Genomic DNA, 23,670 nt, shown 5'->3' with positions numbered 1-23,670 from the left:
CTGTGGCTGGGTCTGGGGTGCCTCGTGAGAGCTCTGAGTCGGAAATGGTACGAGATCAACATCAAATTGGATCTCGTTCGACCAATTGGAATGTTCTACAATCCTAAGCGCGCTTTACTTGATTACATCTGGTTGTCTGTGTCCTGGTGATCCAGCCACAAGGCTGCGTGCGAAACACCATGGCTCCCCACACATGTCCGAAGGAATCAATTTATTCGATTCGATATTTCCCCAAAACCACGCGTTTTGCGCCCGGATATTAGAACGAGCTGAACCTGGAACCAAGAGAACATGCGGATAAGTAGTACACTGTACGATTGTGCGCAGCTGGTAGAATGCTCGTCAGATCCTGGAAGGCTGGGATCATCCCCGGCTTAGATAGACAAACAGAGAGTGCCTCAAGCGCTCGTGGATTCAATGCGAAGTTCGATTGATTTTTCCTGGGCCAGGCTCACTGCAGAAATGTCAAACGCGCGTCGGCATGCGTTGGAATTCATGATGCACGTCTTGGTTCCCGGAATCGTCGATTAGGTAGCCTGGTATTAGAGGAAGAACCCGCCAGGTGCTTGCTTTTCTCGCTTTCCAAGCCTGTGTGCGGTCAAAGTTCAGTGATGCAGAACTTGCTAGAGACCGAGAAGCCAAGACACAGCTCCACAACACGGGACAGACATGAGTGCAGGAGGGCGTTCCGTTGGCGTCAGTATGGGAAGGTTAGTGGAGGGGGCTGGCACTTCCTGCAGGCTCAGTGGGTCTGGATGGTTCCTTACCGTCTAAAGTGCCATTCTCGGGACGCGTTCATATCTCTGCTTGTGACATGTGGCTAATAAGGGGCTCAAGGCAGGGCAGGATGAAATATTAATACATGTCGCAGACAAACGCATGCGCACATAACTCCAGATACCCCGCGCCCTTGCTGCACCAAACAACCCATTACCCCTCCACAGACTTCCCCGTACATTGACAGTACAACTTTGTTTTGTCAAACTCGCGATGATGGTTTGCGTGACCTGCAAAGGCTTGCAAAAGCATCTGAAAGCTGTTGGTGGTGTTCAAGAAACCGAGGCCGGCGCGCTGAAGTGGATCGACTCTTCATTACCGGATCTTCGTGCAAGCGCCGCCAATTGTCGCGCATGCGCCCTACTCCTTCAGGGCATTCTGCTGCACCACGATCGCTTCAGAGACGTGAAGGAGAACGTCATCCACATCACCGCTCAATCGTACAAAGCGCCGCAAGACCACCTCTCAGTCGAAGCATGGTGGCACGACTCACGTGACGATGACGTTCAGGAAGAAGACGAGCACGGACACACAGGCTGGCCGAATCTGAAGCTGGAGTTCTTCACAGATGGAGGTACGTTTTCGCTCCAGCCAGAGGGCATTGCGAGCCCGTTGGGGTGATTGCCAACATGTCCGACGGCGCGCCGATCATTCGTACATCAGGCTTAGTAAGAAATGTAGTGGCTGACGGCGAGCAGACGGTCAATCCTCCTTTTCTGCGATTGGGCGAGGTTGTCAGATCTCGAGTCAGCCACTGCAGGATACAGGTCTTGCAACGATACAGGATCTGTTGAAGACTTGCCTCTCAAGCCACTCGAAGTGTCGACAACCGAAGTCCACTACCCTGCCACGGAGAATCCTGGACGTGCTAGGAGACGACAAGAAGAGCGTTCGTCTGCACGACTCCGACTTCAACAGTGCAGAGAATAGATACGAATACGGGGAATACATTGCGTTTAGTCATATATGGGGCGTGGCCAAGGCTCTGCCTAAGACGACAACACAGACACTACAGTCCCACAAGAAAGGCATCCTATGGACGACGTTACCACGGGCTTTACAGGAAGCAATCGTGCTAACGAGAGCACTAGGCTTCAAATACCTCTGGATCGATGCTTTGTGTCTCGTTCAGGATGACGCCGCCTCTAAGCTTGAAGAATCGATGACTATGGATCAAATCTTCGGCAACGCCTTCTTGACTATTGCAGCGACCTCTGCGATCGACAGCAGCAAATATCCACTATTCCCTGCTCAAATACAACCCTTCAAGCTCCAAGCAACCGACAATAAGGGTTCTGCTTTTAAGATATACGTCAGAGAACAACCGAATCACTACAGTTTCAAGGCACCATTCGACGAAAGAGCCCACATGAATGACTGGGAACTACCTTTCAACATTTCGGATGATGCCAACCAAGATACACCATTACTGAAACGAGCCTGGGCATTCATAGAGCGTCTGCTCTCACGCCGAATACTACATTTCACAAAAAGCGAAATGATCCTGGAATGCAGGGAAGGATATCATTGCGAGTGTGGACGAATCGCAGATCCAGCTCTCGACTCTAGAGCCACCGATTCGATCAAGCAGGAACTTGCGCGCATCATTGCTGAGACAGACAGGCGCCCCTCATTTGACGGACGTGGCGACCAGATGAACGGCATCGAGAGCGTCACCTCCCAGTTTGCCTCTACGACCCTGACCAACGGAGCGAAAAACATTTCTCAGAAGCGAGAAGAGGCGCTCCAGCTCTGGAGTTATGTCATCACGGAGTTCACAGCCCGGCATCTTACCTATGATTCTGACAGGCTGCTGGCGGTAGCGAACATCGCAAACCAACTGTCACCTGCTCTCCACTCTGGCTACGTAGCAGGTCAATGGACGTTTAGCACAATGGGGCTGCTTTGGTATCCAAACGACAGCACTAGGTGCAGGCGATCGAAACCTCTCGCTGGCCGTATTGCCCCAAGCTGGTCTTGGGCATCAGTCGAAGGCTCTCCTATCTTCTTCGACACTACGTCGGCTATGGATCTTGCATGCAGAGTATCATTCGCATCATCGGACGAAGATGTTGCGAGTTGGTCTCCGTTGGCAGGGAAGACTATCGAGCTGTCAGCAGCCATGGCGACGGAAGTCACGTTCACTTCCACAGGATCAGCAAGTAACCCTTCGTATCAACTTTCAAGGAATGGCATTGTCGTCGATTTCGCACCGGACATCATCTTACCCCGAGGGGATGACTCATTACGCAACGGCGAGAAGCTCATATGCGTGTTGGTCAGCATGTCATATCGATCCTCCATCATTGGTCTGGTGTTGCAACGCTCCAACAGTAGCGATGTATACCGCCGCGTTGGTCGACTCGAATGTTACGAGTGCTTAAAGGAGGACAGTGATGAGGAGATGAGCGAAGATGCTGAAGTACTCTTCGACCATTGGTTCCCCGACGTCCAGGATATGTCTCAACTCGACAATCATCCACTACAGCGCTTCACTGTCGTTTAGACGGATCTTATGATCGAGGTTCTTGCATTTCGAAAAAGCATAGTTGCAACAGCGAGACCAGCACGCGCATGTTACGACTCTCGATACCCTTTTACGCCAGCGTACGATTTGTTTGAGTACCTAGGTCTTATGGCTGGTTTCTTGGATAAATAAAATCTTGGAGATGGCGAAGTCATCATTGGTTGATTTCTGAGGGGAGCAGTTTGCATGACAGCTACCGACACACATAATCTGAAAGTCTATATGCACCATGTTTAGGTTTGCTTCCCGCAATAGGTGCACACAAGCTTCATCCCGTTAAGCCAAGAGTACCGTTACCTACGGAATATTCCATGCTCAGGTACACCAGTGACTAGGCGTACATGAACGTGGAGGCAGGTTCGGCCTGGACTTGTTACATTTCAACGCCAAGGTAGAACTCCAGCCCGCCAGTTATCTGAGACGGAGATGAAGGAGCATGTCACTCTTTGCCTTGTGCTAACGCAGGACTCCGCGTTACGATCACTTATCAAGGTTCGAACGTCGTTCGCCGACCATCAGCTGAGCTGGAATTAGAATACGCTTCGCTTAACAGCAGGCTATGTCCGTCAAGGCCTAAGTCAGTGGCCACACGCGACACTAATGCGATCGAAGGATTGCGCAAGATGAGCGCGCTAGCCTTGAGCCAGCCCTTCAGTACTGTAAGACACCCAGTAGTTGATTCTATCTGGTCGTTGACCTGCCTTTTGCCCGCCTGGCAATACTCACGTGAGCTGCGCGCAACAACCCACAGAGAGCTCTGATTTTCACACAATCCTAAGGGTGTGTCATACACTGCAGCGATTAAAAAAAAACTTCGGGATATTGCACAAAAGTTGTCTTTTGCGTGGTGGAGGGGCGTCTCAAAATCTGGCAACCAGCAAAGGTCAAGTTCCTTGCGAAGGTCAAGTACTTGGTGAAGCCAACTACTAAGTGCCTTACAATACCTGCTGCGGACGGAGGTCGAAGATTGGTTCACCCAATGACAATCTGGTCAGGGCAAGGTCCTTACCTGAAACTTCCAATGATCCTTTCAGGCGTAATGCAAGTCCATGTAAAGCTGCTCAAAGGCCAATCTCTGATCTGCCAATTCTTGCTGAGATCATTTCACTGCATATCTTCTGGGTCGACGCTTCACAATGTAGCGAATAGCAGCTTCATGTTACGCTCTTCTCAATCAAATTATCAGTATCTGAAATATGCATTGGCATGTGTATGAATGTGCCCGCAGTTCACGCATGTTGCCGGATGCTGCGCACGTGCCCGTATGTACCCTAAGCTTCTCCAACTTTTTGAACCCCGGACTGCGGCATCATCACCCAGAACGATCGCGGAAGCAGTAATAACACGAAATCCTCACACGACCTCTCCGATCAACACCGTCACCTTCCCCAAACTACACCTTCTACATTTGATCCTTACACACGATACAAGATGTCTTTCCTCTTCGGTGGCCGCCCCCAGCTCTCGTCCGAGCAGAAGATCGCAACAGCAGAGGCTGAAATCGACATGGTTTCTGATATGTACAGCCGGTATGCTTTCCTCTGCGCTCTTAATAAACTCGCTTCTCTCAATTATGTGCTCGTGCCTACCATCTCAGCAACAAGGCAATGGCCTTCACGAGTACAGCACACCGTTGCCGCTGCCCATACTTCGTTCGCTGCACTACCAAAGACATCAGCTAACGATGGACTGTATAGTCTCCTAAAGTCCTGCTCCGCAAAATGTATCGACACATCGTACCGCGAAGCCGATCTGAACAAGGGGGAGTCCGTCTGCCTCGACCGCTGCGTATCCAAGTTCTTCGAGGTCAACGTCAAGGTCAGCGAGAAGATGCAGGGCGAGGCCCAAGGCGGGCAGGGATTCCGCGGTGGTATGTAAAATGCCAGAATGACACTTCGAGACGGAGAACCCGGTATGGCAAAGGCGGATAAGATGACGGACGCTGAGATGGGATAACGAGAATTGGCGGACACCGCGTAACCGCAAGGGATCTATACTCTCCTCGATTCGGCGCGCTTCACTACGACATTGGTCACGGCCGATATGGGCTTGTATAATATGTTTATCATATGGGTCATTGGGTTGGATAGCATGGAATGGAATGATTTACATGGCATTGGGTTCGTTGGGCAGGGATGGTTCCACTGCAAGAATGTGCTTCAACACTCGGCTCAAGCAGACAGATATCGGTGCGCAGAACTTGGGACGATTCGAGGCCTGCAATACGCCAAAGCGCAATCAGAAGCCATCGGAGCAAGTCGAGTCAACTTTTAGTGGTTCGCCCAGCCCAGCAATGCTAACAAGGACAAGCCAAATCTTCCCAAACAAATCAATCGTACATTGCAAGCGGCGTAAGTTCGTCCGTGATAATAAGCCACTAGGTTAGTTGGATGCAGGGCCAAGCCCAAGCTGCCATTTAACACTAAGGTCGTCAGCGCATGTCACGCTGTAAAGAGGCTTGTCGAAGCTTAGCCTGAGAGACATGCCTCAATCTTCGGCTGCGGTGTTGGGCGAGACAATACCAGCCGCCATAATGAGCTGTCTGATCGCCTGCATTGTATCGTCGTCGAAGTCTGGCTCGCACAGCTGTTCCAGACGCTTCAATTCGACACCCGCACGCTCAGCATTCAGCTCTGCATCGCGAGCGTGCTTCCTGGCTAGTTCAGCGCTCAAATTTGCTTCCATGGAGCATGCGACAGCATGAAGGACAGCCTACCAATTGTCAGTAGAGTTCGCGGTACTGGGAGGGTTTGAAAAGGGGGGTGTACCTCCGCGATTTCGAGACCACGCAAGATATCTGGAGAGTCTTTCTTCATCGAAGTGACGCGTTCAAGGATGTTGTCAATTACTTTTGCAGTATCACGCTGGGCAGTAGGCGCAGTCTCGGCCGAGGTAGCCTCGAGGGCATACTCGAGAGCAGGTAATGCGGCCCGAGGATCTTGCTCTGTGCTCAGTACCCCAACGCTGTCCGGACAATCTCCAGAGTTTTCTTTGGACCCGGTCTTAGCCGCAGGCGGTCTCGCCAAGCTAATTTTGGAGAAGTTCTTTGAGTTTCTAATGCGCTGGGCTAGGGCATTGCCAGTGACAGAAGAGCGCTTAGAGCCCTGGTTCTTGGCCAGCTGTTGCGTAGTCTTACGTCTGCCAAAGATATTTTGGAAGCTGTGCTTTGCCCTAATCTTCGGAGTCTTTCCCGCTGCAGCTTGCTCGTCAATACGAGTTTCCTTGCTAAAACCGTCGCGGAAAATCGAGTTGACATCTTGTGGTACCGACTCTGAGACTTCCAGTCGAGACGGAGCCATCTGGCGAGCACTAGCTCGTGATAGACCTGAGTGTGCCAGATCGGAAGAAGTGGAGCTAGGCGAGTGGGTCGAGATAGTAGACACTCGATTGTTGACCAATTTGGTCGATCGAAGTGATGGACTGGCCTTACTACCTGTAGCCTCCGACTTTTTCAGGGTGAAAGTGCCAGACTTCGATGTCATCCAAGTCATCGGCAGACGTTCGCGGATTATCGACGGTGGAGTAGCTGCGTCCGTACCCGGCACCTGCATAGCATTCTGTCGAGCTCCGTCTTGCAGCGTTGTTGAGTAGTTCCCGGCCCCCTATACGACACGTTAGCTTCGAGGAGGTCAGGTCCTTCTACGCGACCTACATAGTCGTTTCTTGGACGCATTTCCAATGTGGGAGGTGACGTGCTCGACTCTGGCTGCATGACTGACCAGTCCACCGTGGACATCGTCGAGGATTTTTTTACTATCCCGATCTCCCTTGATGCTGCTGTGCCCAGTGAAGGGAATTTTGCGGACAGGTCTCCCGTACTAGACTTGCGAGGCGGTTGCATGGACCTGATGGGCGTGATTTGAACAGACTTGCGTCCAATTGTTTCCGTTTCTGTCGAACAGGAAGTCGATGTACGCGAATCAGCGGAGACATCCGTGTTGACACAGACCAGCTTGGGGGCTCGTCCAGGTAAGGAGCCTGAAAAATACTCCTGTGATTGCAGCATGTGCTCCGATAGTGCGGGAACCGCAGGAATAGAGTCGTCTCGACCCAGGATGACTGTATCTGCATCTGCAGATATCCTCAAGGTTGGCCCAGATTCGAGGCTGGAAGAGTGCCATGCAAGGCGCTTAACGCAAACAGCGCCTTCATAGTCGATTTCAGCTTCATTATCGAGGGACGATTCTGCAGCGAAGCTCCAAGTGGAGACGCTATCGATCGAGCCGTACTTTGACTTTGTTGTATCTGCACCGTCAAAACATACGAGCCCGTTGTCTTCAGGCTCAGAATTGAGGCACTGCTTATTCTCGCACGCCTCTTCAGTCACTCGGGGTTTCGCAGACTCCTCAGCCGCGGCAAGTATTGGCCACTTGGTACATCCTGGCTGCGCGGGACGAACTGAAGCAGATGGTGGTGTGAGCAATTCGTCCACTGCTGTATCTGGTGAGGGCAAGGAGTTACGCTTAGAGCTGATGCGTGGTGGAATTGCTACGGCAGGTAACGCTTGCTGTTTGTGAGCAATGGGGCTGTCGATTGCCATGTTGGCATCGGTGGAGAATGCGTGAAACGACTTCGCATATGGGTTTGCAGGACTAAAAACGCGGGGCACCGGCATATGCCTGGGCCGCTGGGGATTAAACTGCTCTTCTTCAGCCGACAACTCGCGGGTGTGGAATGGTGTACGGTTGTTGACTAAGGGTGTAGTAATGCGGCTCTTGGACACAGGGGTACCGTTGCGTCGCAGAGCTGAGCCCTCAGACACGCTTCGCTGTGGCAAGTTACCATCTGTCGAGAGAGCAGGTGACCTTGATGGCGGTATGTTCTCGGGCTGGAGCACTGGCCACACGTCCTCCGTGGGAGTACCGGCCTCAGCATCGACAAGCGTGCGTGGGGCTTTTGGCGGACTTTCTGGGTTAACAAACTGTACAATGGGCGGACTAGGTAGTGGCTTGTTGCAGCGCAGTGGTGGAGTGGTCCTGATCGAACCCTGTTGCAAGTCAGCTGTGATGGTTTTGTCTTCGAAGGGGCGGACAAACCGAGCTCAGAGGCACGGTAATAGCAGCTGGCTTCTGCAAATTGCGGGATCTTGGCAGGCTTGTGCGTGGTATTGTAGGTCTACTGCCATACGTGTAGCTTTTCGAGAAGGTACTCTGTGTTGGCGTCTGATTGCGCGGGAGCTTAGAAGTGGGCGTTGGCGAGATTACAACTTTAGTGTCCGTGGGCGTCGCAGTGCAGCAAGGCGAGCCAGTTGGGCCAACAGAGAAGGGGTTGCGACGACATGTACTGCCAGTGCGCTGAAATTTGGACGGACTGGGGATTTTTGAGCTCATCTTGGACGGTTTAAAGCCTGGCTGCCTTGGGTTGGCGTCGATGTCGACCAGAGGTATCGACATCGTGAAGCTTGCTGGCCACTACGATGAGGTGGTATTGTGGGATCGTGAGATTGAATGAAGCAGAGAAGGTAAATCCAGCCGGGTGATATTGGTTGTTGGCGGCGACGCGGTGTGGGGCTGCGCGTCTTCGCGTTTGACGGTGACGGTGACGGTGACAGTGACAGTGAATGCGAGTGTCAGAGCTTGGCGGGGCCATCAAATGCAAGCAACAACAAAAGTTAGCAATATGAGTACAGTTGCATGCCGTGCTAAGAGTCTCAGTCCGGGGTTGTGGGGTGGGAAAACGTCATGCAAAGGCACGGGTGGCCGTGATGTTACTGCGTTACTCAAGCAAGAGCTGCCTAGGTGAGCAATCGCTTCCTTACTACCTACCTCATTCTGCGTATCAAGTACATAGGAGAGACTGACTAAGTCATTTCTCAAAGACGTCTACAAAAGAAGTTACTTGGTGCCATGTTTGTACTCTGCATGCAAATTGCGCGGTAGATCTACGAGAGTGACCTTTGCATCCCAACCACTCATCCTTGCGTGCATACAACGGTGCCGTATGCCTTTGACTAGCTCTTGCAATTTTCAGAAGAGACACATGGCCGTCTGGCTCTTCAAGGATGCTCGAGACGCCGAGGTTTCGATCGCGGCCGACGTTCCGCAGACTTGACCCGTCTTGCCGCGTGCAAGTCATTCTCATTGTCTGAATGGTTCTGGACAATTGTTTGCTTGAATCAATGGATGTACAAGTTCACAAAGATGAGACGATTCTGTGGTCAAGAGAAGGAGACGAGAGGGGAAGCAATGACGCGGAGCTTGGGCCACAATTCGAACTTCAAGCCACTCAACGCGTCGAGTTCCGCGCGAACAATTCCAACGTCACAACGCGCGATCGGTGTCGACGAGACAGGAAATATGGCGGTGAAGACATACAAAGAAATGAAGGAGGCGTGGGTGACTGGCCATACCGGAAGCTCAGTCGCCGATGTGAACAGCGTCTCCCTCGCAATGCCTGTACCGTACACATCCTACAATTCGCTTTAGAGGATACGACTGACGAAATCTTAGTTGAGTATTTTGCTGTGGTCTGTAATACAGCAACGACTTCGACTGTTTGTTCCATACACGCCCGCCGCCTGCTTTGTCGACTTCCTCCTCAACTGCGCCGCCACGCTCTGCGCAACGACCGTCTACTCTTCGTCGCCATGGGCCTTGAACCTCCTCTTACTGCTACCAGCAATTTGTTTGCTTGTTCTCGAGCAGCCAGCGACTATCAAGCGAGACGCGCCACGACCGCCGAAAAAGGACAAGCCTGCTGAAACAAAGCTCGATGCTCTGCCAGTCAAGCCTTTTATCACACACTACAGAGGCGCAATGATGGTCATGACATGCATTGCTATACTCGCTGTAGACTTCCCAGTCTTTCCACGACGCTTTGCGAAGGTCGAGAACTGGGGTACATCTTTGATGGATATGGGCGTGGGATCATTCGTGTTCACAGCTGGCGTCGTCTCTGCTCGAGCCGCCTTGAAAGAGGCTTCTGGCAGAAGACCGCCACTTTCCAAGCGTCTGATCACATCTTTCCGGCACGCCGTACCGCTGCTCGTCTTGGGCACGATTCGATTCATCTCGGTCAAAGGTCTTGACTATGCCGAGCATGTCTCAGAGTACGGAGTGCACTGGAACTTCTTCTTCACTCTCGGCTTCCTGCCTCCTTTTGCAGCTCTGCTGCAAAACGCTTTCGATCTGGTACCTTCCTACGCTGTTCTCTCCTGTGCCCTTGCGGGACTCTATGAGCTGGCTCTCGACACTACGTCGCTGGGAGCCTTTATCCTGGTTGCTCCACGCACCGATTTGCTGTCCAAAAACCGCGAAGGCATCTTTTCCTTCATTGGATACCTCGCCATCTTCCTCGCTGGCCAGTCCCTTGGATCGACTGCTCTCCCCAGACAGCAGCCACTGTCCAAAGATGCATCAATCACCACAAAGCTGCGTCAAACCACGCTTGGACGACTTGCTCTGACCTCTGCTATGTGGACAGCTCTCTTCTACTTCTCGACTAGCTACTACGGTCTCGGTCTCTCCGTCTCTCGACGCCTCGCCAACCTTCCCTACTTTCTCTGGGTGTCATCTTTCAACAGTTACCAAATCACAATCGTCTGCGCTATCGAGACTGTTCTCGTTCCCAGCCTTTACAAGGCGACTAGCAAAGAAGAAGAGGTCCAAAGGACTCGGGACGCCACAAGTACCGTATTGTATGCCTTCAATCGTAACGGCCTCGCGGTCTTCCTAGTTGCAAATCTCCTCACAGGGCTTGTCAACATGACAACGCCCACTCTCCACATGGGCGTTTTGCAGTCAATGGCGGTACTTATAGCGTATATAGGCGTTGTTGCCTCGCTAGCTGTAGGCCTTGATGCGTTCAACGTTTCTATCAAGTTTTAAAGTAACGTGTCGGCTCGAGCGACCTACCTCATTCAAGGAGGAAGGTTCTCCGACTTACCAGGCCCCAGTCGATTATTGGCTCTATCACTTCTTTCCCTGTCTCTCGTTCCTCTCTTGTTACGCCACCTCCATCGTTCAGATGAGATTTCCGCTATCAGCTGAATATCAGGCGGAATCGTTGATGAGTCTCCGCCCCTCTGCTAGATCGGGCTCGACGTCGCTCCCGGTTTCGAGATCGGGACATTCCTGCCATATTACCAAACAACAATGGATCGATCAAGTCGCGTGTTCGATCCCGCTGGGGGCCACTGTAGCTCGGCCATCTGGACCGTCGAACTTCAAAAGTTCTCACACTTTCGATGCGTACGTCAGACTGGATTCGGAAGCCTAGCCGGAACTGACGCTTCGGCCACGTCACCATCTCAGAAGTAGCGTTCGTGACGTATTGGCGGTCTACCAGTATGTCGTATTCTTCCGTGGCAGAAGACTCATTCCACCATATTTGGAGCCATACGTGGACAGCTGAGCCAAATAACATCAAGCAGCGAATTGGCTGGCCTTCGATGGAGGAGCTAGATCTTACGCGGGCATACTCGGCTGCAACGCGGAGCTTCAAGCTCCAAGCAGGCGTGTAATTTCGGCTGTAAGCTACATGGGTTCCTGTCGAGGCCCACGGCCAGCTGGGAATATGTCATAGCCGAGGCAGTCGCGTGCGCGGTAGCTTTCTTGTATCGACATACCACAGCATGCCTGCCAGAAGAATGTCTTTCACAAGCCAAACATCCACACATCCCCGAAGCCTTCTTCCATCTGCCTCGCACAGCCTCGGATGGCTGGTAACAGATCCTCTACCTTCGTCAGTTGCATACCAGAATACTCTGAGATTATCCTGCTCGAAATCGATTTGACGTCCCAGTTCCAGACCCACTCATAACCTTCTGGTTCTGGCGAGGACATGGCCGTCATGGAATCATTTTGAAGGTTGGCTTCCAAGTACGTCCTGTTTGGAAAGTTGACGTGCATTGGCAAGATTGTGTCACGCCACATTTTCACCAAACCTCCTTGTTTGAGAAGTGCACTACCCGACGAGAAAGTAGGCGCTCCTGGTAGATCCAACCTCTGTATAAAAGAGGAAAGATGGATTGATTGCAGTATTCGATAATATACGTTGGATTCTAGGGGTGGTATAAGACTTTTGCGAGCAAAGACTGGGCTTGCTGGGGGCTGAGCTCGGATTGGTTAACGAGCTTGCAATTTCCTCAAAACAAGGGCTGATTCTCGATAGACCAGTCCTAAGTCTTGAGAGTCGATTCTCGTCGTGCGGGCTTTTAGAATGGCTCTGGTGCTAGTAATTAAAGCGCCCCAGCGATGGCTCAGACACAAATACTTCTCGTTCGGCTAGCTATATCAAGATGACCGCATCTCAAGCTGACTGCACGTGACAGCGCGTTCGTGTGTGCGGAGCAGGTGCGCCTTCCTTCTTCACAACAGCCTGGCGTTAGCAACAAACACCCATCCTCACCCACGCAGCTTCGTCCCTTTGAATCTGAAACTCCATCACCCTTAATGCCGCTGCGCAAGCAAGAATGTCGACGCCACAAGTCAAGCGTCGCAGGCTGAACGACGCTACGAACACGCTGAAGAGGCCGTTCAAGTCACCCTTCCGCACACCGATCAGGCCCAACATTGGCTCTGATCCGCCGTCCTCTGACCCTCCTGATTTCAGCACGGCTGCATGCTCTACCTCGTACACGACGTCGATTAGAGCAGTTAACACGCCAGCGAGCGCGCCTGCACCACCAAAAGCAGCCGCAACAACACCTGCACCCTCGCGGCCACGCTACAACGAACCACTTGCCGCACGAACGAGCTTAAACACGCCCTCAAGGCTTGCTCCAAGGAAAACGCCGTCGAAACCATCCCTCACCCGCGAGCTCATGCAGCTGCGCAACGAGATCCAGATCCTCACACAAGCCGAAGCCCTCGCTACTTCAACGAAGGACGATGATCTACAAGTTCTGATCGACAGATGGCGGACGGCAAGCCGTGCCGCAGCTGAAGAGCTGTTCGGCAGCACACGAGACCGCGTGAACAGGATGGGTGGTGTGGGCGCCTGGAAAGAGCGTGAAAAGGAGGCAAAGGAGCGCACAATGAAGTGGGACCTCGAAGAGAGAGAGGCTGAGAGGGAGAGAATGGAAGAAGCTAAGGAGAACGGAGAGGTCGACGATGAGGCGTACGATAGGTATGCGGAGATGATAGACGAGCAGGGCAAGGACGAGGAGGAAGACAACGCCCCCAAGGCTGCGGACGATGATGTGAGTCCGCCAGTTGTACCATTCTGCCTTTCACTAACTGTGATAGTCATTTACGATGGACCTGATGCTGAATACACTCAACATCGACTTGAAGCTCATCGGCTACAACAAAGAGGCACAGCGTTGGGATGGGTAAAACGAAGGCAGAAATTCTTATGTTCCTCCTGGCGACACAGTGCAGGTAGACCACGCCCAGCCTCGGCCAGCATTCATCGCAGACTCCCGGACACAGTAGCCGTCATTACACAGCAGACAGGGCTGGAAGTAGCACAAGATCTTCGAATCAGCTCGACTGTAAGTTCTTTTGTTCGGAATGCACAGGCCTTGAAACTGACTTGGGCAGAGCAATTGGTTACTCATAAACGCTATGGACGCACATCTTCCAGGTAGCACTCAGTAGCCGATACAAACTTACTTAGGACCATATTTTTCAATGCTCTGACGTCATAGTCTCCGAAGATGCTACTTGTGGTTCGCTGTGCCACCCAAAGAACTACAATTGCTCCATTTGACATCACATATTGCAGAACTCGAAGCCTTACCTCGTGATACTACTTTGAGCTTTATAAATCAAAGTGGACCGTGAAAAGAAGGTCGTTGAGTTGGAACAGCCCGAAGGCACGGCAGCACGAGACAGCGCTCTACGACTTTACCATTAAGGAACCTTCGCATCAGCCATACAATGTCTCTCAAGAGCCAGAATGTCATCATCACCGGCGCCTCCATGGGCATCGGTGCCACAATTGCCAAGCGCCTTGCGTCCGAGTTCGCCAACCTGATTCTCTTTGCACGCTCAGAGGACAAGCTTAAGAACATCGCCGAAGAATGCCAGCAGATTGAGTCCAGCATCAAGGTATATACAGCCAGCGTAGACATCAGCAATTACGACTCCTTAAGAAAAGCAGTAGTGAATGCGGTCAATGAGCTGGGTCCCATCGACGTCCTAGTCAACAACGCAGGCCTTGCTGTTGGGGCGCCAAACAGGTTCCCGGATCTTGCGATTGACCAAATCACAACCATGAGCGGCACCAACATCAATGGGTTCATGTTTGTGACATTCGCAGCGCTCAACGAAGGAAGAATGAAGCAGCGGAATAAGGGCACAATCCTGAATGTCACAAGCACAACAGGCCTTGAGGTGCCTCCTTTCCCTGTGAGGCTGTGTATCATGCTAGTAAGGCATTCCAAGAGGCCTTCAGCAACGTGCTAAGGACGGAGCTGGTGGGCACAGACATCAAAGTTCTGGCATTGAGACCAGGTGTTACTGCGACAAACTTTCACGAATTGAGGTACGTCGGTTTCTTCCTTCGTTCATCGACATACATTGACTTCTTGCTAGGGTCGGATACGACAAGGGCCAGTACGGCACATTCATGGACGGCTTCGAGCCCCTCATTGCAGAAGACGTTGCGGAGGGTGCTGTGTTCATGTTAAATCAGAAAGAAAGAGTTAGCGTCAAGGCGCTAGATATTGGTCCTACGGCACAGAGAGGTTTGCAGGTCATCGACAAAAGCTGGAATGAGAGGAGTAGTGGTCGGAGGAAGACGCAGATGTAGAGAGAAGGCGTCAAATACCAGAAGAAGTAATACAAACAGTCTGACTTACATGACTGACGATCAGTCCTCTCCTAAAGCTACTCGTGGCGTATTATCTCAAGAGTGGCACCTGACAGTGTATCCAAGAATAGCTCAGCCTCGATTTCATGTTCGTCGACTCGCAATAGATGGAACGCTCAAGTTCACAAGAAGAGTGCACTGCAAGTTTCTGTGTTGAGATTAAGTATCGAGTGCTCGTGACAGCATTTGGGAGATCTTGCAGCATGCATTGGGGATTGGACCCTTCTTGGACGGCTGAAGGCGATAATTGAGAGGCCTCGAATGCTCCATTTGTTCATGCGCCACTTGTGGCGGTGCGTCTGTCCTCTGATTCGTCATAGCTACGATCGGCGCCTACGTCAACACCCCAAGCAAGCAAGCCCGCAAGGTTGCGACAGAATGAGTGCTTGGCTTGGGCTCCTTCCAGGGCTACCTGTGAACTGACACAGCCCCCAAATTAGCCACCTACACCTTCTTTCTCGTATAACTTCAGCTTAATTCGCAACTAGAACCCCTCTCCTCGCAGCAACCACCCCCTCCTCACATACACAACTCACAAATTTCGCCAAGATGAGCGGTCACGGCGATCCTAGACTGCTTTACACAATTGGAGGCATTAAGGCCTACCACATCCAGCAGGGCGAGGAGTCGTCCCTCACACCTACAGGACCCCAGACACTCTCCCTGCTCATGGTCCCCACCAACTCGCCCTTCGCCGACCTTAGCAATACACGACCGCAGAGCGAAGCGCCAGAGGAAGACTTCTACCTCCACCTTAACCTGCCGCCCGAGCTTGACCTCCCTCTCCCTGCCACCACCCAGATCTACCACCAGCCGCCACACAGCTATCTCATTCCAAGATGGGACTTGGGTCCGGAGAGCGGGGCATTTACAAGGATTGAGTTCCCCGCCATTGGCAAGGGTCCTGGTGCGGTCACCCAGGAGGACATCGACACATTCGAGACGATCCTGGCGCAATGCACAGCTTTCCTTGAGCGTGCGCAGAACCCTTACCCGTCTGAGAAGGGCGGTCACAAAGCATACAACCCCCAGGACTACGGCCCTGGACAGGGCTACGCTGGCGCAGGTGTTGTTGGCGCAGCAGGATCTAGCAAGCATCAGCAGCACGGCGAGATTGTATTGATAGACGAAGAGAATGGTAGCGTAGTTGGCGAGCTGGCTGAGGGCGCTCAGATCGTCGAAGACCACAGATTACAGGCTGGGTCGAAGAGTAAGCACCCACCCCAGGTTTTAAGCATCAAGTTCTCACCACTAATACAGAGACAGATCCCGTTGAGATCGTTGTTTCTCCAGACGGCAAGCGCATCGATGTCAAACCCCTCTCCGAAGATTACCTCGCCATGGCCCGCCATCCCGCGTATAAGAACTCGACTTTGGTGCAGAACTCGGCTGCTGCCTCAAGGCTCATCGTCACTGGGTCTAGCTACCTCAGCAATATGCTGGTCTCTGGTGCCGAGACCTTCATGAACAAGACAAGGCCGAACGAGAAGCCTATGGTCTTCCAGCCGGCGACCCACGAGCGCGTGCGCAAGATCAACACCGCAACCACAAGTGTAGCCGGCTTCTCCGCCAAAACCGTCGGCGTGATCGGCAAGCACACCCAGAACTTCGCTGCCGGCCTTGCAGGTCACAAGAACACTCAGCACAAGAGCTTGAACCCAGACGGCACGGCGAACCAGAACTACAAGCCCGGTCTGCTCAACAAGTCGCTCATCGCATGGTCGACCATTGGTGACGGCCTCGCACACTCTGGCAAGCAAATCCTCACATCTGGAGGTGCTGCAGCTACTGCCGCTGTTGGTCACAGGTGGGGTGCGGAGGCTGGTGGCTTGACCGGCGATCTGGCTGGTGGTGTCAAGAACGTGGGTCTCGTCTACATCGACGTGACAGGAGTGACACGTCGCGGTGTCATCAAGAGCGTCGCCAAGGGCATGGTCATCGGTAAGGTCAAGAACAAGAAGGGCGAGGAACAGACCATCATAGTTGGTAGTGGCGACGGTGGCCAACTCACACCTGGCACCGCTGCGAAAATGGATCCTATGGCTAATGCAACCAACACTGGAATGCCGTCGAGTATCTCCAGCAACAATCCTGCTGGTCAGGTCGGCTTTGGTAATCAGCCGCCGCCCAGCTACAGGACTGGCGTTGGTGAGAGCTTGGAGGGGCAGCCTGCTTATCAGGGCTACCCAAATGAGAAGAAGTAAACTGTTCCTTCGGAGAAGGCGGTTGAGCAAGGCGAGGATTTCATGAGGCATGACGTCATGATTGACAGGAAGGCATGGTCAAAGCAGGCAAGAGCACGGAAGCAGGAATGCACTTAAGTATAGAGTTCATTACTACTGTGTTTCATTGCTGGCTTACACACTCGTCCCCAATTTACTTATTTCTCCGGTCCACTGTGTCATGAGAGCCTTTTCTGCACCCCTGTCCTGAGCCTCTTGCCTGTCCATGCATTCTGTATCTCAGCGCTATATGGAGGCCGTGCGGCGTCCATTCCGACGTAGGACTTTCTTCAGGTTCACTCATCTATGGCCACCGAGCTCTCTATCGTCCATCGGTGACACCTCTTTAAAGTCCTCTTGTCATAGGTCGTGTTGGCCTCCAGCTGCATCAGATCTGCATCAGATCCCAGCGTGCTCCTTGGTATTCACGAGGAAGATACTGGGTCCAGCAATGACGCTGGCAACAAACTGTCCTTGCGAAATGTCGATGTGAAGATGACCACGGAGAAAGAAGACGAATCTCGCAATCTTCTTTATGCGATTCTCCAAAACGTCAAAGATTCCTCCATCGAGCAGACCCTAGAAGGCGACGTCCGGGAATAAATGGTTGCGTTTGAGGTATATGCGGACATTCTTGATACGTCAGGCTCGCATGAGGTAGAAGGTCTTCCTCTTGTAGAAACACACCTCGACGTAGCCTCTCTTCTTGCCGCTTTGCTTGTTGTTCGCGACGCCGATTCGTACTGCCGGAAGCTTGGGCTTTCCCTCGTGGTTCTGGATGTAATAGATGGTAAACACGTTCTGGTTGGGGAAGTCTCGGTGAGCTGTCGAGAAGTATTTGCGAATCCCCGCGAGCAGCGGCGCCCTTCTGATGGCAGACACCGTGGACATTGCTATGAGCTGGTCTTGGCCAGCTTCAGTCACCGTCGCTCTTTGAATCTGCATTTTAGTCCTCCATACAACTTTGGCTATGAAGCAAAGAAGCCACAGAGTGCTCTCCTGTCTGTGATTCTCATTTTCTCTGTCAGTGGGCAGACTTTCGTTCTGTGTACAATGTTCTGGACGGTCTCATCATCTTTGCGCATGATCTCCAGATCTTTACATTTAGTGTGCTACTGCTAAGGGAAACTTTTCTGTTTATGAATGAAAATCACGTAGTGTACTAACTAACACCAAGCTTGTCTAATCCAGGGCGTATTGCCCACGAGGCTTGAAGAAGAGGTAGCCCCCCCCCCCCCCCCCCCAAAAAAAGGTGATGATGAAGGATGCAAATCAAGACATCAAAAACTGTTTATGAAAATTGTTACAGTCAACACAATTCCCATGCTATCGTTCTCGTGTTATATCCGCTGTCCCGAGATCGAGCACTCTGCATGTTTCCAGAAGGCTACTTCCTCGCGAAGTGAGGCATCAATGCGCAAGGCAGTCTCATAAAGGGCACCTCCCGTATCCGTAGTGCCACATGAATGAGCCGCTCCCAACGTTCGCCACCGCAGCGGTGAGATTATCAAGCCGCGAGTGCCTCCACGCTACGATCTGCATGCGGCTCAAATGAGAATCCGGGGTAAGTTTGGTGTCACAATGCACAACATTCAATGCATAAGTCCCTCATGCTTCGTTCTCGTGTCCTTCAAATTGCTGTGCATATGCAGACAATGTTCTTGATGATGGCTCGGAGAGCTGTGATACTTTGGCGGCGAGTCGATAAATGCTGCAGTTCATTTAGTTGGAAAAGTGGTGTCATGTAGTTGTAAAGATCATCGGCGTTGAGTTCCTGTAAGACCAGATGACGTAGTTTGAGCGAGCGTGTCTTTAGCGTTGATGTATTCCGACTGAGTAACATTAATTGTTTTGAGATGGGTTATACATACTGTTATGATGTGTTAATCGATTGAGGAACAGGTGGTATACCTCCTCTGCCAGTGTCGTCGCACTCCTGACACCGGCATTTGCATTGAACCGGACAACCATACTGTTCGCCCATCTTCGAGACTGGGCACTGGACTACGACTACATGCACTGGGAGTCATTGGGCACTATCAGTAGTGGTTATTGTGCAGGTGCAGGTGCTGCAATGAGTGCGATTTGTTTAGGAAGTCGGTCGCTGCTGGCGTAAGTCGTGCTCGATTCGTGATCTGCATGTGTCAGAAAAACAGCGTGGGCAACTGCAGGATCGTAGAGACTGTGATCGCTTTACAAAAATGCCTGCTTGGCTTAGTGGCCTGTTGTGACATCGGTTGTGGAATCTGAGGTTCAGCGAAGCACCTGATCCCACTCTGCTCGCTTATACGAGTCTTGAATGCCTGTCGTACCACCACAGATTGTTGAGCCCAAGTGGTTGAAGATGCATCGAGAGTGCAGATCTGAGCAGAGGCATTAGCACATGCCTATAATTCTCATTCAACGACTTCTCGAAGAAATTATGTTGAATGCTTCTGATCGGTCGGCGATGATCGCTCATACATCCTTTTGCGGGCACTGGACTGTCGCATGGTTGCAAGGGGGAGCTCAGGTTGTCAGCTTCCGAGGCCAAGAAAGGGCCAGTGGCTTGCGAAGTCGACGTGGTGAGAAGAGCCCAATCACAGTTCGTCACAGTCAAATTAGCGATATACAATACAGCAGAGACCCATAAGCAAAGATTTGCACGACTTCCGCCTTTTGAAATCCCGCTGCTGTCTTTCAAACGCAATTCGCCATTTTTGAGGGTGTAAGAGTAGCTCATGTGATGTGGCATAGTAGCTAGCTTTTCTGTGCGAACTGCTCGTAGATTTGATGATGGCGTCATCTAGTCTTCCAGGAGTGAGTTATTTCCGTACGGGCTGCTCAGAAAGGGCTGCTGTACGTCAGTGTACTTGTTCTAGACCCATGGAGCGTTCCGATTTCGATGTAGCCCTTGCTTTTGCGAGTCAGAGAGAGATTTCGCCGGGCGGTGTGCATGTGGACAGAGTCTAGCGATATGTTAGTTGTGTCCTTAGGATCGAAATGCTAGTACAGTCTTGAGTGTGTTGCAGGAACCTGTGCCTTGTTGGTTGCACGAATGAGCGTCTTTTTCAGGACACACCTCCGAATTAGCGTACACTTTCATGTACGACATCAAAGATCGTCGCGGACCATCCATGTCGATCGTGTTGCGTCGGCAGGAGGCGGTGGCTTGAGCTCGATGAAAGTAGTCAGCTTCGACACAACGCTTTCCTTTTTTGGCCTCCTGTAAACACCATATCCTGAAATCTTAATTATCGCTACACTGCACTTACAGCATTGTACAAGCGTGCATAAGCGAAGCAGGCAGATAAGATCAGCAGGAAAGGGACTACTGCAAGTGACGAACAGAAAAGCAGATTGGCTTGCTTACCTTGCCTTCCCTTTGCACAGTGCCTCATGCACCTAACAGCTCACACCGTTCGCCAAAGAAACGCAATGATTAAGAAGGCTGGCCAGCGGGCGTGATGCCACCTGTGCCGGTTGAGCCTGTCGGATCCTACGGTGCTGTCTGCGTCTGCAGTATGCAAGACATGGCGTCGTCCGTCCCAGCTTGAGAACAGTCGAATCACGGTCTCGCTTTTAGCGGGATTGCGGGACCTGTTTCCTATCCCTGGAACGATGAATCGTGAGAGGCCCTAGACGGTTCGAGGGCCTCGCTTGTAGTGCCCGTGTAATTCAAACGAGCCTCTCGCCGCTACACTTCTGAAAGCTGGCAGGGAGGTGTCGGCAACCCTCCAGTCGAGCTTCTTGTGTGTGATCGACTGTGACGCGTGAACGATTCACCACGGGCTGATGAAGGTGTGGAGAGTCACCGGGCCTTCCAAGTGAAGGTTTTCAACAACCACTCACAGCCCAGCCCCAAAAGCATGGCGCGGCCCTAATTTTATGGATAATGCCTGCTTATCTCCATGGATAATGCCTGATGACCCCGTTCTCACCCTGGCCCCAGTTTTGCGCAAGCAGTGCGGCAGTGCTCGCGATAAACCCGGACAGAGTAGGTATCGAGGGAAGACGAGGTGTTGTTCAACAGCTTCTGCATGTTCCGTCACTGTATGCTTCGCTGCTTAGTGGTGTTCGTTACAATCCAGTTCCTTCCGGATGAAAAAAGGCAGGCGCTTCATCTGGTACGCTAAGCGGTAGGCGCGGCTGCAACTCCACCACCCCAAATCGCACTTTCACCTCGCATCCAACCTCACCAGCTTTGTTGTCGTTCTGACATGCACTCTCCTACTTTCTGTATCGTCAAAAGTCTGTAATCCTGGCCATACTGGCGTCAGGGCCTCACATTGAGGCGCAAGCCAATCGCGCAGCAGCCCCGCGCTGGTGTCTGCTCCACCCTCAGGTAATAACACAAAATCCAGATCACAGTCAGCTAATCTTCCAGATGCTGCGACGTGAGCAGGTGCACAATCTTGAAGCTGTTGCCGTTTGGGGAATACCGCGACGAACTATCAAACCAGACCCATGACCAAGTGGCACGCGACTGCCTTCGCCATACTGGATAGACGAGCAAGTCATGAGCCTATCAAATATGACGCAAACACGGTTTTGCTTGTCAAAAGGCTAAAACACAACAGATGACGACGATCGTTGGCTCAAAAAAGGCCGGGGTTGACAGAGGAAGTCGCGCAAGTAAAACCGCAAGCCATTGTCAATGGAGCAAGAGTTGCGATGCGGCACAACCAACTTCCAATACTCTTCTCCTGATAATCGGCTTGAGAGCAGAGAAAGCAAGCGACTGTCGATCCTGAGGCTCACAGAGTTGCGAGTTGGGCACCCTTCTCAAGGCAGCGGCGTATCTGGATGCGCGGAACTATCGGTGGTACTCGGTCCCCTCTAGGTAATGTCTCAATATGGTCTGCATTGCCTCGTGCTCGTTAAGTCGTTGCGCTACGACTCCTTCATCGGCAACAGAAGGCCTGTCTCAGTCTTGTATCGTCAGCTCAGTCTTGCCAGAGGATGATAGTGGGACCGTAGTGAATTAGTGGCCTCAAACATTTCTTCCACCCGCTCGAACCTCCGGTCCTATTGTAATGACTATGGACACGAGGTCTGGTAGGTTCATTGTAGGTGAGGATCCAAAAGGTTCCGTTCGACGAGCCTCTATATTGAACCAGCCTAGCTTTCAGCAAATTAGTCTGATGACCTCCGACTACGCACCTTCACCTCAATGAAGGCTGTGTGGGAATCTTGATTGTGATGTTGATGAGTATGCGTGTCGAAAGAGTCTTTTCGATGCAGCGAGCGATGCCATGGAGTCGTCGTTGATTCAGCTTCCCTGCACTCAAGACCTCGACCCCTTAACCTATCGGATCACATCACAGTCATGCCGCGCAGATGTGCATAGGCGTGCTTCCAGATGCAGGTATACGGCTGTGTAAACGGCTGCGTGTCTCGCGAGGAGACGGCAACAGATCCGTAATATACGGAGATCACTTTGGTCCAGGCATGTACCCGTACTCGGAGTCTAATGACGCAACATTGACACACTCCACGAAATTTCTTTGGCAAGATGCAACACCATGTCCTGTTAACCAGCAGCAGTGACATATGAAAAATTTCACAACCATAGCACTCCTGGGAACCAATTGCACTAGCATCGAGGGGCATCAATGATACCGCACATGTCACTATTCCATACGACATTTGAAAACACACAGATCAAAGTCGTCTGATACATGGAGCATAAACGCGGATGGTTACACACAGGGAAGGCACTAAATTCTTATGCAGGGCATAGATGGCGCACACAAGAAATTTTGTCATTCGATCGCCCGCATAGCGGCCGCCCACCCTCCATTTCAAATTACGTGTATGCACGAACAGGCCTCGTACATACTTCACCACAGCACAATTGGAGCGCGTATGTCTTCCCGCGGGCCGGCAGCTTGATCTGCAAGAGCAAGGTACACACCCCAGTCCGACAATAGGTATTCAAGCTTCAATAATTCCTGCACGCGAACGCGGACCATGTACCTCTTCAGCCGGTGCAGTACGTACATATCCCAGCGGCTCAATGAAATTGAACAGTGTCAACTGTGAAGCACAACGCCGCAGCCTTTCTGGCCCATGGCCGACTGCAAAAGTGCAACGTGATTGGCCGGTGTGCGGATGCAGGGCGCTGTTACTGGCTACTCCAACCGAGCACGAGCAGAAGGCACGCCATATGCGCACATGGGATTGGCAACATTCCACTCGGTATTATTCCCGCCCTTGAAAAGACCACGTTTTGAGAATGCCCGGCTGCAGGTTTGCGGCCAGCTTCAATTGATATCGACTGTCTAAAACAAAAGTTCCGTTGGTCGACTTGCACATCGCACGGGACTTCAGTGGCTATGCGATGTTGAAGAGCCGTAATGTCAATTAGCCGTGCAGACGTGTGAGCGGAGTCTCAAAGACACCAGC

General features: G+C 52.0%; 8 protein-coding genes across 8 annotated transcripts; 6 read left to right on the top strand and 2 right to left on the bottom strand.

The window, feature by feature from the left end:
• Nucleotides 1–990: 990 nt before the first annotated feature.
• On the top strand, nucleotides 991–3,283 carry M421DRAFT_94087 (HET-domain-containing protein; the record flags this gene model as incomplete). The annotated part of the gene is made up of 2 exons (XM_033598171.1): nucleotides 991–1,351; nucleotides 1,476–3,283. The coding sequence occupies 2 exons, from the start codon at nucleotides 991–993 to the stop codon at nucleotides 3,281–3,283; spliced, it is 2,169 nt and encodes a 722-aa protein (XP_033446481.1).
• A 1,336-nt stretch (nucleotides 3,284–4,619) lies between these two features.
• M421DRAFT_422905 (putative mitochondrial intermembrane space translocase subunit Tim10) lies at nucleotides 4,620–5,647 on the top strand. The gene is made up of 2 exons (XM_033593309.1): nucleotides 4,620–4,833; nucleotides 5,002–5,647. The coding sequence occupies exons 1-2, from the start codon at nucleotides 4,736–4,738 to the stop codon at nucleotides 5,180–5,182; spliced, it is 279 nt and encodes a 92-aa protein (XP_033446480.1). The 5' UTR covers nucleotides 4,620–4,735; the 3' UTR covers nucleotides 5,183–5,647.
• A 144-nt stretch (nucleotides 5,648–5,791) lies between these two features.
• Nucleotides 5,792–8,697, bottom strand: M421DRAFT_94085 (uncharacterized protein; the record flags this gene model as incomplete). Its single annotated transcript, XM_033598170.1, has 4 exons — nucleotides 5,792–6,016; nucleotides 6,073–6,906; nucleotides 6,957–8,291; nucleotides 8,341–8,697. 4 exons carry the CDS (start codon nucleotides 8,695–8,697, stop codon nucleotides 5,792–5,794), a joined length of 2,751 nt encoding a protein of 916 aa, XP_033446479.1.
• A 903-nt stretch (nucleotides 8,698–9,600) lies between these two features.
• M421DRAFT_7160 (GPI-anchored wall transfer protein 1) lies at nucleotides 9,601–11,130 on the top strand (the record flags this gene model as incomplete). The annotated part of the gene is made up of 2 exons (XM_033596802.1): nucleotides 9,601–9,699; nucleotides 9,754–11,130. 2 exons carry the CDS (start codon nucleotides 9,601–9,603, stop codon nucleotides 11,128–11,130), a joined length of 1,476 nt encoding a protein of 491 aa, XP_033446478.1.
• Nucleotides 11,131–11,207: 77 nt separating this feature from the next.
• M421DRAFT_397029 (uncharacterized protein) lies at nucleotides 11,208–11,878 on the bottom strand (the record flags this gene model as incomplete). Its single annotated transcript, XM_033590126.1, has 2 exons — nucleotides 11,208–11,810; nucleotides 11,871–11,878. The coding sequence occupies 2 exons, from the start codon at nucleotides 11,876–11,878 to the stop codon at nucleotides 11,285–11,287; spliced, it is 534 nt and encodes a 177-aa protein (XP_033446477.1). The 3' UTR covers nucleotides 11,208–11,284.
• An 838-nt stretch (nucleotides 11,879–12,716) lies between these two features.
• On the top strand, nucleotides 12,717–13,581 carry M421DRAFT_68100 (uncharacterized protein; the record flags this gene model as incomplete). The annotated part of the gene is made up of 2 exons (XM_033596482.1): nucleotides 12,717–13,445; nucleotides 13,492–13,581. The coding sequence occupies 2 exons, from the start codon at nucleotides 12,717–12,719 to the stop codon at nucleotides 13,579–13,581; spliced, it is 819 nt and encodes a 272-aa protein (XP_033446476.1).
• Nucleotides 13,582–14,127: 546 nt separating this feature from the next.
• On the top strand, nucleotides 14,128–15,238 carry M421DRAFT_397017 (NAD(P)-binding protein; the record flags this gene model as incomplete). Its single annotated transcript, XM_033590125.1, has 3 exons — nucleotides 14,128–14,559; nucleotides 14,604–14,734; nucleotides 14,785–15,238. 3 exons carry the CDS (start codon nucleotides 14,128–14,130, stop codon nucleotides 14,999–15,001), a joined length of 780 nt encoding a protein of 259 aa, XP_033446475.1. The 3' UTR covers nucleotides 15,002–15,238.
• Nucleotides 15,239–15,431: 193 nt separating this feature from the next.
• M421DRAFT_422902 (uncharacterized protein) lies at nucleotides 15,432–17,747 on the top strand. Its single transcript, XM_033593308.1, has 2 exons — nucleotides 15,432–16,271; nucleotides 16,328–17,747. The coding sequence occupies exons 1-2, from the start codon at nucleotides 15,611–15,613 to the stop codon at nucleotides 17,263–17,265; spliced, it is 1,599 nt and encodes a 532-aa protein (XP_033446474.1). The 5' UTR covers nucleotides 15,432–15,610; the 3' UTR covers nucleotides 17,266–17,747.
• The last annotated feature ends 5,923 nt before the right edge of the window (nucleotides 17,748–23,670 follow it).

This window comes from Didymella exigua (genome assembly GCF_010094145.1).
Source record: "Didymella exigua CBS 183.55 unplaced genomic scaffold M421scaffold_23, whole genome shotgun sequence".
Lineage (NCBI taxonomy): Eukaryota > Fungi > Ascomycota > Dothideomycetes > Pleosporales > Didymellaceae > Didymella > Didymella exigua.
This window is presented reverse-complemented; position numbering and strand designations above follow the sequence as displayed.

Bases quoted from the DNA above. Each gene is read 5' to 3' on its own strand.
- M421DRAFT_422905 (XM_033593309.1), top strand. From the start codon at position 4,736: ATGTCTTTCCTCTTCGGTGGCCGCCCCCAGCTCTCGTCCGAGCAGAAG. The intron at 4,834-5,001 runs GTATGCTTTCCT...TGGACTGTATAG, and splicing joins GTTTCTGATATGTACAGCCG to TCTCCTAAAGTCCTGCTCCG.
- M421DRAFT_422902 (XM_033593308.1), top strand. From the start codon at position 15,611: ATGAGCGGTCACGGCGATCCTAGACTGCTTTACACAATTGGAGGCATT. The intron at 16,272-16,327 runs GTAAGCACCCAC...ATACAGAGACAG, and splicing joins ATTACAGGCTGGGTCGAAGA to ATCCCGTTGAGATCGTTGTT.